The sequence below is a fragment of the Apium graveolens genome, chromosome 11, assembly GCF_009905375.1.
Source record: "Apium graveolens cultivar Ventura chromosome 11, ASM990537v1, whole genome shotgun sequence".
NCBI lineage: Eukaryota > Viridiplantae > Streptophyta > Magnoliopsida > Apiales > Apiaceae > Apium > Apium graveolens.
The window spans coordinates 109082227-109094825 of NC_133657.1; the positions used below are offsets into that span (position 1 = coordinate 109082227).

The window sequence follows — 12599 nt, forward strand, 5'->3', positions numbered from 1 at the left end:
CAGAATCAGAGGACTAATCAAAGGTTTAAACCTCAGAGTGGACCTGGAAACTTCAAGACAAAAGAATTTGGGAATAAGTCACAAGAAACAAGATCTCAATCAAACAGTGGACAGAAACCCCCGCAAGGATCAGTTCCGGAATGTAGGATTTGTAATAGGCTACATACAGGAATCTGCAATAAGGCGAATATAGTTTGTTTCAAGTGTCATACGAAGGGCCATTATGCTCATGAATGCAAGAATCAAAAGGCCAACATCACGTGTTATAAGTGTGGGAAACCAGGAAATGTCTCACGAGAATGCAAAGGAGTGGGTAATAACCAATTAATGCAACTGACTACTGTACCCTACCCTGTGAATCAAGTAACTCCTATGCCAACCGCATCATTCCCAATATCTCTCAATCAACCTCAGATAACATCATCTTCAAAATGCCCAGCTTTGACTTATCCAGCTCAAGCAAGAACTTTCAACATGAACGTGAATGATGCAATTCAAAGTACCGATGTGGTGTCAGGTACGCTTTCTGTGAATGCTGCTACTGCTAAAGTATTGATTGATTCGGGAGCCACCAGATCATTCATTTCGAAATATTTTGTTGATAAGTTGAATTGTGAAACCCAATTGATGCATGAACCCTTATCCATTATCTTGGCTAATCAAGATAGAGTATCTGTAAATCGTATTTTCCCTCATTGTTCAATAGAGATAGTCGGACATGTTTTTCCTGCGAACTTATTCCTTTCCAATTAGGCGAATTCGACGTGATCTTAGGAATGGATTGGTTGATAAGTTTCAGTGTGAAAATAGACTGTAAGGATAAAAGAGTAGTATTAAGTACACCTCAAGGTAAGAAAGTAATGTTCAAGGGCCAAAAGCAAACTCAGACTTTTCTCACCTCGATGCAAGCAAAGAAGTTGATTTACAAAGGATGCGAGGCGTATTTGGCGTATGTAGCTGATAAAGGTAGAGAAGTTTCAAATCCGGAAGACATTCCAGTGGTAAGAGATTTTCTGGACGTTTTTCCTGAAGAACTTCCTGGATTACCCCCGGACAGACAAATTGAGTTTACAATAGAACTTGCACCCAGCACCGAACCCGTTTTGAAAGCTCCATATATGATGGCACCAACGGAGATGAAGGAATTAGAAAAGCAAATACAAGAATTACTAGACAAGGGATTTATAAAACCGAGTGTTTCACTGTGGGGCGCGCCAGTGTTATTTGTGAAGAAGAAGGATGAAAGCATGTGACTTTGTATAGATTATCGAGAATTAAACAAGTTGACGATTAAGAATAGATACCTTTTTCCTAGAATTGATGATCTATTTGACCAACTTAAGGGAGCCTCTTGTTTTTCGAAGATTGATCTGCGATCGGGATACCACCAATTAAAGGTTAAGTCTGAAGATATACAGAAAATAGCTTTTCGAACTAGATATGGATATTACGAGTTTTTCGTTATGGCTTTTGGGTTGACAAATGCACCAGCCACTTTCATGTATTTAATGAATCGAGTATTCAAAGAGTATTTGGGCAAGTTTGTCATAGTTTTCATTAATGATATTCTGTTATATTCAAAGACAGAAGATGATCACGCAAAACATCTAAGAATAGTCTTGGAAGTGCTGCGGAAGGAGAGATTGTATGCCAAGTTCTCAAAGTGCGAGTTTTGGTTAGTTGAAGTAAGATTTCTAGGACACATTGTTGGAAGAGAAGGAATTAGAGTAGATCCTGAAAAGATCGAAGCGGTAATGAATTGGGAGAGACCGAAGACGCCAACAGAAGTGAGAAGTTTTATGGGACTAGCGGGATATTACAGGAGATTTGTAAAGGATTTTTCGAAGATTACCGTACCACTGACCAAATTGACAAGGAAGAATGAAAAGTTTGAATAGACGGAGAAGTGCGAAAATAGTTTTCAAAAGTTAAAGCAAAGATTGGTAACTGCTTCGGTTTTAGCATTACCAGATGACAAGGGAGATTTTGTGATATACAGTGATGCCTCTTACAAAGGACATGGATGCGTATTGATGCAACACGGGAAAGTGATAGCGTATGCTTCGAGACAACTTAAACCACATGAACAGAAGTACCCGACTCATGACTTAGAGTTAGCTGCGATAGTGTTTTCTTTGAAAGTATGGAGACACTACTTATATGGGGAAAAGTATGAGATATACACAGATCATAAGAGTCTGAAGTACCTCTTTACTTAGAAGGAGCTGAATATGAGATAGTGACGATGGTTGGAATTGATCAAAGACTACGATTGTTCGATAAAGTATCATCCGGGAAAGGCCAATGTAGTAGCAGATGCTTTGAGTAGAAAGGAAAGGTTAACTATTATAACAATGCCGAAGGAATTATCTGATGAAGTTGAAAAATTGCAATTAGAGCTTTGTGATCATGGAAGAGCGGAAGAAATGTGTTATTCCATTACTTTTCAACCGATACTACTAGAACTGATAAAAAATGCCAAGATGAAGTAATGACTCAAGAGAATAATCAGTTAACAGGAGAAGAGATATGTACCCAAAAAGACGAACAAGGTATATTGAGATTTTTAACAAGAATTTGGATCCCAAATGTGACTGAATTGAAGAATGATATTTTGAAAGAAGCACACAACTCAAGATTTTCGATTCACCCGGGAAGTACCAAAATGTACCATGATTTGAAAAAGAGTTTTTGGTGGCCGAACATGAAAAGGGAGATTGCGGAGTGGATTTCAAAATGCGACACGTGCCAAAGAGTGAAAGCAGAACATCAGAAACCAAATGGTTTGATTCAACCATTGAAGATTCCAGAATGGAAGTGGGAAAATATTGCCACAGATTTTGTAGTGGGTTTACCGCGAACACGTTCTGGACACGACGCGATTTGGGTGATAGTTGATCTCCTTACAAAATCGGCTCATTTTCTTCCAATCAATGAGAAGTCTTCGTTAGACAGACTAGTTCATATGTATGTACGTGAAATCGTGTTACGCCATGGTGTACCTATATCAATAGTTTCGGATCGAGACCCGCGATTTAACTCAAGATTCTGAAGGTAATTTCAAGAAAAACTTGGGACGAAATTAGACATAAGTACAACATATCATCCACAAACCGATGGCCAAAGTGAACGAACAATCCAAACCATTGAAGATATGTTTCGAAGCTGTGCAATTGATTTTTCGGGAAGTTGGGATGATCATCTACCACTCGTAGAATTCTCGTATAACAATAGCTACCATTCCAGTATTGGAATACCACCATACGAAGCGTTATATGGACGAAAGTGTAGAACATCGACGAATTGGGATGAAGTTGGAGAAGGAAAGATTTATGGACCTGAATTGATTCAGCAAATGAAGGACACTATCACTGTGATCAAGAAGAGACTCATTGCTGCTCAGGATAGACAAAGAAAGTATGCGGACCCCTTCCGGAAAGATGTGAAATTTGAAATTGGGGAAGCTGATTTACTAAAGTATCACCATTCAAGGGATTTGACATGATTCGGTAAGAAAGGGAAGTTAGCACCAAGATACATTGGACCTTTTGAAATCTTGAACCAAGTAGGGAAAGTTGCTTATGAGTTAGCCTTATCGCCACAATATCAACACGTGCATAATGTGTTTCATGTTTCGTTATTGAAGAAGTATAATATAGACGCCAACCATGTGATAGAAATTGAACCAGTGGAAATTCAGGTTGATTTATCGTATGAAGAACAACCTGTGCAGATACTGGATCGACAAGAGAAAATTCTTAGAAATAAATCCGTAAGTTTGGTGAAAGTATTATGGAGGAATCCTAAAGTCGAAGAAGCAACATGGGAATTAGAATCTGAAATTCGAAATCGATATCCTCAATTATTCTCCTAGATTCTGAGGACAGAATCCTATAAGGGGGAGAGGATGTGACAACCGGTAAATATTGGAGTTATTTTTATAAGTGTAATATATATATTCCTAAATATTCTGTGTTATAAGGCCGATTATGCAAATTCGTTATATATTGTGTATAATTTTATCGTTTGGCATTGCGAGTGTTGCCGAAATATTTTAAGCGTGTAAATTCCGTACGCGAGTAAGATTTTCGCTACGAGATTAGTAAATAATAGAGATTTCTCGAAAGTTAGTAATATTTGATTAGTTGCGATTATGCGATAAATTTTTATTTTAGTATTGTGGAATATAATCAATTTACATACAATTATTTGTGTAATTTATAATGTGTTAAGTGTAATTTTCATGATTTATTTGTTAGTATAATAATATGTGAAAAATTATTTTAATATAAAATTTTGTTCGAATTTTTTTTTAAACAATTATATTAAATTTCTAAAATCTCATAATATTTATGGTATTTATTTGGTGATTTATGGATTTGTATTTTAATTACTAAAAATCATTCTTTTAAATTATACTATTATTAGTTATTGAATTACAAGCATACCCTTATATGCAATTTCCACTCAAATAGAGACCAAGGGTAGGACTGTCTTTTCACTCCCCACTAACTCTTTTTGACCAAGCAAAAGACCAATAAAACCTTGCATGCAATAGTTGGCTATTAGTGGATGAAGGATAAAAGAGTAAGTTCAAACTCCACTACCATTTTAGTGAGACAAAAACAAATTTATACACTCCACTCACATCATTTCTTTTCCATCAACATCACTTCACTCTCTCCCTCTCTTTACCTCTCTCTCGGCTGCGCCTACACCCCCTCCCCTCTCATTTTTCTTTCTTCTTCATTTCTTCATTTTCTTGCATCTTTCAACCCCTCTAAGCAAAGGACAATTTTACTTGGTTCTATATCATCATTTAAGGTGAGTTTTCTTAGTTGCATGTAGTTAAAGCCAAGGGTTTAACTTTGATTCTTTTGAATCTAGAGTTGAACTAAATGTGTCTTATAATACTTGAGCAAGAGATGGTCTTGATGAAGTGTTATGCTTCTACTTTCAAGCCATGATCTTGGCCTCAAGCATTCGGCAATGACTCCAAGGAGCCGAATGGGTTTTTGTGCTTTGTGTGTTAGTTTTATTTGATTTCAAAAATAAAAAAGCTTTGCATGTGACTTTTAAAGAACCTATGATCTTTTAAAATGTGTTTTTACAAAGTTTCTATCCTTGCATGCTATGATTTTTACACTAAAAGTTGAAGTTGATGCTTGCATATCGTAGTATAAGTGATATTTCGAACAAATGTGTTATATGACTTGAATTTGAGTTTTTGTGCAATGCATGCTACGGTTTTTTCTTTAAAATGCTATTATGTTATGTGCCTTAATGAGTTATGATTAAATCTTGTAGCCATCAAGTTGTTACCTTGTGTTTTTTGTTCCAAAATTTGCATAAAAGTTCACATGTAAAATCTGCTCTGCTATGCTCTTTGTTTTTACCTCGGTAAATGACTATTATGGCTAAGTTTATGCTAGTATTTTTCCATAGAATGAAATTTAGTTGGGTTTGTGTACAATGTTGAATATATTTGTGGGCTTGCATGTTAGTTTTGGTGTTGATTTGGTAGTTAAGGTGGAAGGAGGTACACTAGGCTCTTTATAGCAGAATTTTTCACCCTAAGTATAGGCTGTTTTAGGTGAGTTATGGTGAGGGCTTGCTAGGCCCAAGTTCACTGGAGTTAGGAACTGAGTTATACTTGAGTCCAGTATCCTTAGTTCAACAAGAAACTTGCATTTAGGTAGGTGCACACCCCCATAACCGAGAGCAACTCAGAACAAGGCAGGGCTGGGTAAACTTGAACTTTGGTCGATTATAATCATGACTTAGGCTAGGCCTTCATGGGGACTTGACTTAAATAAGTATAATGCATCCCTATGTAGCTTAAAAAACCTTTAGAATTAAAAATTGAAGGAGAAAAGTGAGTTTTATGTGAATGAAAACAGGACAGAATGAATTCGAGGGAGGCTTGTCAAGTGTCAATTTTGGGCAGAAGCCTAGAGAGGCCTAGGTGAGGCCTTGGCCTGAAACCAAGTCTAAGAGTTAGGTTTAGGTCTAAAGAATCCATGGGAATTGGTTTTGTTAGAATGCCCCGAGTAAAAGTTGAGATATCGGGTAAAGAGCACAGGACGTGCAAACTGTTGCTCGCAGGGGACTTCGGTGATAGTCTTGACCTTTGTAAACCTTTAGGAGTGAGGCCTTTAAGTCTCACCAACTTTAAAAGTTATTTTAGAGTCCTAACAACCTTTAGGAAGTGATTTGAAGTGAAGGCCCAAGGTGGAGACACCCCATTTCCACTGAGAAACCCGAGAGCACCCTTTCGAGTGGCATTAGGAAGCTTTAGTGGTATTTGTTGTGTTTGGGACTTATAAGTGAAAAGTCCGAGTGTTGCACATCATCTTTAGGGTTATGTTAAGTTCAATGATAGTTATTATGTGTTACTTGCTTATGTGCTTAGGTGTTTAGATGATATTATAGTATAAATAACTAGTAGTATATGCCATGTCGTTATGTGATTATGTGACTATGTGGATTACTTGAATTTTATGCGATTAAGTTTGTGTAATCGTAATTATAATAGGGGTAAAGGTTAGTCTAGAAGCTTATAGGCTTATAAGTCGATAAAGGGTGAATAATAGTGGGATTAATATAACGTGTAGGTTCCGAAGCGAAGGGGAAGACTCGTGCCGTCAAGATCGAATAATCTTAGAACTTTTGGAAGGCAAGTTAATAATATATTATGCTTAAAATTGTTGGAAAGTTACTAATTTCTTATGCTTAAAATTGTTGGCAAGTTACTATTTTCTTTTGCTTATAATTGTTGGCAAGTTACTTACCTCTTTATTCTTATAATCGTTGCACATACATACATTTCCCATGAATGCTTAGTTATAACAACCCCATGTCCATAATTATTTCAAATACTTCCGTTAATCACTCTTAACTTGATTTGAACTTTACCTTCAAATGTTCTACCCTTGAATCTAATTCAATTACGTTGATACCCAATCTTTCCCCAACATCCATGTTATAAATCAATAAAATAAATATTTTCTTATCTTAGTGGATTGGACCCAGACGCAAGTCCTTTTCACGTTATTGATAGGCTCACATATAGCCTAGGGATCCCATTATATTTTAGAACCCAGCGCAGATCGGGATTACTTCGCGGCTAATCACCGGCTGCAATCCGTAGTGTCCTAAAATTATTTTGATGATTTTATAATTATAACATGATTTCCCGATGCCATGATACCGTATGCCATGTTTCGATTATTATGATTCTACCATGTTCTTATAATATAGCATAGTGCCCGATATCATGATTCCTTATACCCCGTTTCAATTGCTATAATTCTACCATGTCTTCATATTATAACTTCATATTTCTTATTGTCATTCTCACAAGTATCCATATTCCCCCTTGATTTATGAACTCATGATTTTGAGATAATGTCTTGCTTAGTAGAATGATTAGTACTTACTGAGCATTGTAGCTCATTTTCTTGTGCTTAACCCTGTTCTATAGCTAGCAATCATGGTTCATGCCAAGCAGACCGCCCGTAAGTCAACCGATAGGCAGGGTGAAGACCATTTGAGGGCGCATGTAGAATATATATAGTTTAGGCGGAATCCGCCACTATGTAATCGTGGTATTAATTAAAAAGCTGTTCAAAACTCTAAACTTGTAAAAATCTTAGAATTGTTGTTATTTTGGTTGGGTTGTAATAGATCATTATCGTCCTTTGGACTTATAAGTTTGTAATAATTATGATTCTCTTTTATTCAGAGTATGTATGTTGGGGTGTGACACAAATTTTTCTAAAATGCATTTGATCTCTCTGTTAGATACCTCGGCTTGACCATTCGTCTGAGGATCATAAGCCGTAGGAATACGACGATTCACATTATACCTTTGCATCATAGCAGTGAACTTGCGATTGCAAAAATGTGACCCCTCATCACTGATTATGACTCTTGGAGTTCCAAATCTTGTGAATATCTTCTTATGAAGAAAATTAAGAACCACCTTCGCACTGTTTGTTGGCAATGCCTTAACTTCAACCCATTTCGATACATAATCGACCGCCAACAAAAGATATACTGATTGTTACAAGATGAGACAAATGGCCCCATGAAGTCAATTCCCCAAACATCGAAGACTTCAACCTCGAGAAGCACATTAAGAGGAATATCATCCCTCTTGGACATATTACCCACACGTTGACATTGATCACATTTCAAAACGAACTGATGCACATCCTTAAACAATGTAGGCCAGAAGAATCCCGCTTGAAGGACAGGAGCTATTGTCTTCTCTCCCCCGTAGTGGCCTCCATAAATAGTTGAATGAAAGTCTCGCAAGATCCCCCCGTTTAGATGTACGAAATATCTCTCCTGATGATTTGGTCAGCTCCTTGCCTAAACAGATAGGGCTCATCCCATATATACCACTTCACCTCATGAAGAAACTTCTTCCTTTGAGCGTACGATAAGTCAGGAGGCATGATATTACTCATAAGGTAGTTCACAATGTCTGCAAACCACGGTTCTTCCTCTTGCACTCCAAACAGCTGCTCATTGGGAAAAGACTCATTTATTAATGTCTTATCCTATGAAATTTTACTTGGATCCTCTAAACGAGATAGATGATCAATGACTTGATTCTTAGTACCTTTCATGTCCTTGATCTCCAAATCAAATTCCTGAAGCAAAAGACCCCATCTAATCAATCTAGGCTTTGAGTCCTTTTTCGAAAAGAGATATCGAATTGCAGCGTGATCAGTGAAAACTGTCACCTTCGTCCCAAGAAGATAAGATCGAAATTTCCAAAACTGTAGACAATAGCCAAAAGTTCTTTCTCCGTAGTAGTATAATTCAGTTGAGCACCATTTACGGTCTTACTAGCATAGTAGACCACATGAAATATGTTATTCTTTCTCTGCCTGAGAACTGCTCCAACTGCATAGTCACTTGCATCGCACATCATTTCAAACGGTTCAGACCAATCAGGTGCAGTTATGATAGGTGTCGTGATTAAACTCTTCTTCAAGAACTCAAAAGCAACTAGGCACTCGTTATCAAACTTGAATGGAACATCTTTCTCCAGAGATTGCACAAATGTTTAGATTTTTTTGAGAAGTCCTTGATGAACCGCCTGTAGAAGCCCGCATGACCAAGAAAAGTGTGAACTCCCTTAACAGAAATTGGTGGGGCAAGATTTTTGATGATCCCCACTTTGGCTTTGTCAACCTCAAGACCCTTACTAGAGACCTTGTGCCCAGGAATAATGCCCTGTCGCACCATAAAGTAACATTTATCCCAATTGAGAACCAGATTGGTCTCAACACGCCTCTTGAGAATGTCGCCTAGATTCTGCAAGCACTCATCAAATGAATCGCGAAACACAGAGAAATCGTCCATAAACACCTCCACATTCTGACCAATCATGTCAGAGAAGATATCCATCATGCATCTCTGAAATTTAGCCGGTGTTCCACATAAACCAAAAAAAACCTTCTAAAGGCGAAAGTACCAAATGGACAAGTGAAAGTAGTCTTCTCCTGATATTCTGGAGCAATGCAAATTTGATTATAGCCCGAATAGCCATCCAGAACACAGTAGTACTCATGCCCAGCCAATATATCAAGCATCTAATCAATAAATGGCAGAGGGAAGTGATGTTTTCTCGTGGCCTTGTTCAGCTTCCTGTAATCCATGAAAACTCTCCACCCCGTGACTGTTCGAGTAGGAATGAGTTCATTCTTCTCATTAGCAACAACTGTGATACCTCATTTCTTTGGTACACACTGAACTGGACTCACCCAAGAACTGTCAGAAATGGGATAGATGATCCCTGCATCCAGCCACTTAAAAATTTCCTTCTTCACGACTTCCTTCATGATAGGGTTTAACCTTCTTTGTTGCTCAACAGTAGGCTTGCTACCTTCCTCTAGCAGAATTTTATGCATACAATAAGAAGGGCTGATTCCCTTGATATCTGCTATCATCCATCCAATTGCCGATTTGAATTCTCTCTGAATTCTCAAGAGTTTTTCCTCATCACTACCTGAAAGATCAGATGCAATAATAACAGGCAAAGTAGATGCATCACCTATAAAAGCATACCTTAAGTGTTCAGGTAAAGGCTTAAGCTCAAGAGTAGGAGCTTCCTCAATAGATGGCTTGAGGTGCTTAGGAGATTTTTTCAGCTCCTCCATTCCAAGAGATTCAAAAGGCATATCCATCTTCCTCTTCCAGGGAGAAACATTCATAAATTGTAACTGCTCATCCCCTTCATCATCTTCACTATCGGAATTCTCTAACATGGCCTTTTCTAAGGCATCAGACCTTAGCAATTGATCAAGTTCTGAAGTAACCACGGAATCGACCAACTCCACCTTTAAGCACTCCTTATTTTTCACAGGGAATTTCATCGCATTGAACACATTAAAAGTTACATCCTGATCCAACAATCACATGGTGAGCTCACATTTCTGCACATCAATCAAGGTTTGGCCAGTTGCCAAGAAAGGTTTTCCTAATATTATGAGAATCTTCTTATCCTCCTCGAAATCAAGAATTACAAAATCAGTGGGAAAGATGAGTTTATCCACTTTGACCAAAACATCCTCAACAATGCCTCGTGGATAAGTAATAGAACGATCAGCCAACTGCAATGTCATATAAGTAGACTTTGGATTCGACAAGTCCAACTTCTTGAAGATTCATCAGATTGATGCTAGCTCCCAAGTCATATAAGTATTTGTCAAATGACACATTTCCAATGGTGTATGGAATAGTGAAGCTTCTAGGATCTTTAAGCTTCAGAGGCAACTTCTATTGTAGCACAACACTGCATTCATTCGTGAGAGCAACGGTCCCTAAGTCATCAAGCTTCACCTTCCGAGAGAGAATACCTTTCATAAACTTCGCATAACTAGGAATTTTTTCAAGAGCTTCGGTGAAAGGTATGTTGATGTGAAGTTTCTTGAACACCTCCAGAAACTTCTCAAACTGCTTATCCAGATTTTTCTTCTGTAGCCTCTTAGGAAAGGGAGGTGGAGGATAGATCTGTTTCTCCCCTGTATTACCCTCAGGAGGAGTGTGCTCAACAGTAGTCTTCCTTGGTTCCACTTCTGCACTTTTCTTCTTTGGCCTCAACTACAGATTCTGGAGTTTTAGCTTTTTCAGGATTTGCAACCTTACCATACCTCAATGTAATTGCCTTAACATGCTCCTTAGCTTCCTTCTTGCCTAGCACTTCAGTATCACTTGGAAGCGTGCTAGGTTGATGATTCAGTAATGCATTAGCAATCTGCCCAATCTGATTCTCCAAGGTCTTGATAGAAACGACTTAGCTCTTGCACATGAGCCTCAACTCCTCCAATTCAGATTTTTCATTAGCTTGCAGTAACTGCTGAAGTTGAAGTTGTTTCCTAGGGGCATATTGCGGTTGTTGAAAACCAGGAGGGTTATACAGCTTCGTTGTATATGGCTGATAAGGTTGTTTCACCGCATTCTGATTGTTGCTCCAGCTAAAGTTAGGATGATTGCGGTTATTAGGATGATAAGTAGCTGGAGCTTGCTGCTGTGATCTTTGAAAGTTACTCACAAATTGAGCTGATTCGCTATAAATAGCACATTGCTCAGTTTCATGTACCCCGCACAAAGTTCACAAACACTAGTGATTTGATTAACTCCATAATTAGCCAAAGAGTCCACTGTCATCGTCAAAGCTTGAAGTTGAGTAGCTATAGCAGTAGTTGTATCTACTTCCAGAATTCGTGCTACCTTGCCTTGCAACATTCTTTGCGTAGGATTCTGGTATTCATTAGCTGCCATGAGCTCAATCAACTCATAAGCTTCATTATAGCTTTTGGCCCATAAGGCTCCACCAGACGCTGCATCGAGCATAGGTCTAGACTGAGCTCCCAAACCATTACAAAAATAGTTTATAATCATCCAATCAGGCATGCCATGGTATGGGCACTTCCTTAGCATCTCCTTATATTGATCCCAAGCCTCACATAAAGATTCTCCAGTTTGCTGTGCAAACTGAGTAAGAGCATTCCTGATTGCAGCAGTCTTCGCCACAGGAAAGAATTTAGTGAGAAACTTTTGAGCAAGATCCTCCCATTTGGTGATAGACCCTGGTGGTAGAGAATGTAACCAGCACTTTTCTTTATCCCTCAGAGAGAATGGGAAGAGTCGCAGCTTGATAGCATTTTCAGTCACCCCATTGGACTTGAAAGTGTCACAGAGCTTGATGAAATCCCTGATGTGCATATTGGGGTCTTCTATAGGAGAACCCCCAAACTGAACTGAGTTCTGTATCATCTGAATCGCGCTCAACTTGATCTCAAAAGTGTTAGCTGAGATGGCTGGTCTGATGATGCTTGACTGAATATCATTGATCTTAGGCTGAGAATAGTCCATCAAAGCCTTAGGAATTTCTTCTTGATCTCCCATCACTACTAAAGCTGGTTCCTCGACTTTCTCTTCTTCTTCTACTTTCTCTTCTTCCTCAAAAACTTCCCTTCGAATCATTACAGCTTCCTCCTCAGCTTTATCCAGAGTTCTCTTACGAGCCCGCAAACGCGTATGCATACACGCTCTCTAGAGTACTTGAAACACGAAAAGGA

General features: G+C 38.3%; 2 protein-coding genes and 1 non-coding gene across 3 annotated transcripts; all 3 read left to right on the forward strand.

Moving 5' to 3' along the window:
- Positions 1-776: 776 nt before the first annotated feature.
- Positions 777-1253, forward strand: LOC141695757 (uncharacterized). Its single transcript, XM_074499977.1, has one exon. The coding sequence runs from the start codon at positions 777-779 to the stop codon at positions 1251-1253; it is 477 nt and encodes a 158-aa protein (XP_074356078.1).
- A 1901-nt stretch (positions 1254-3154) lies between these two features.
- LOC141695758 (uncharacterized) lies at positions 3155-3505 on the forward strand. Its single transcript, XM_074499978.1, has one exon. The coding sequence runs from the start codon at positions 3155-3157 to the stop codon at positions 3503-3505; it is 351 nt and encodes a 116-aa protein (XP_074356079.1).
- An 8424-nt stretch (positions 3506-11929) lies between these two features.
- Positions 11930-12036, forward strand: LOC141699376 (small nucleolar RNA R71). Its single transcript, XR_012565844.1, has one exon. It is a non-coding gene; the product is annotated as a small nucleolar RNA R71 (small nucleolar RNA).
- The last annotated feature ends 563 nt before the right edge of the window (positions 12037-12599 follow it).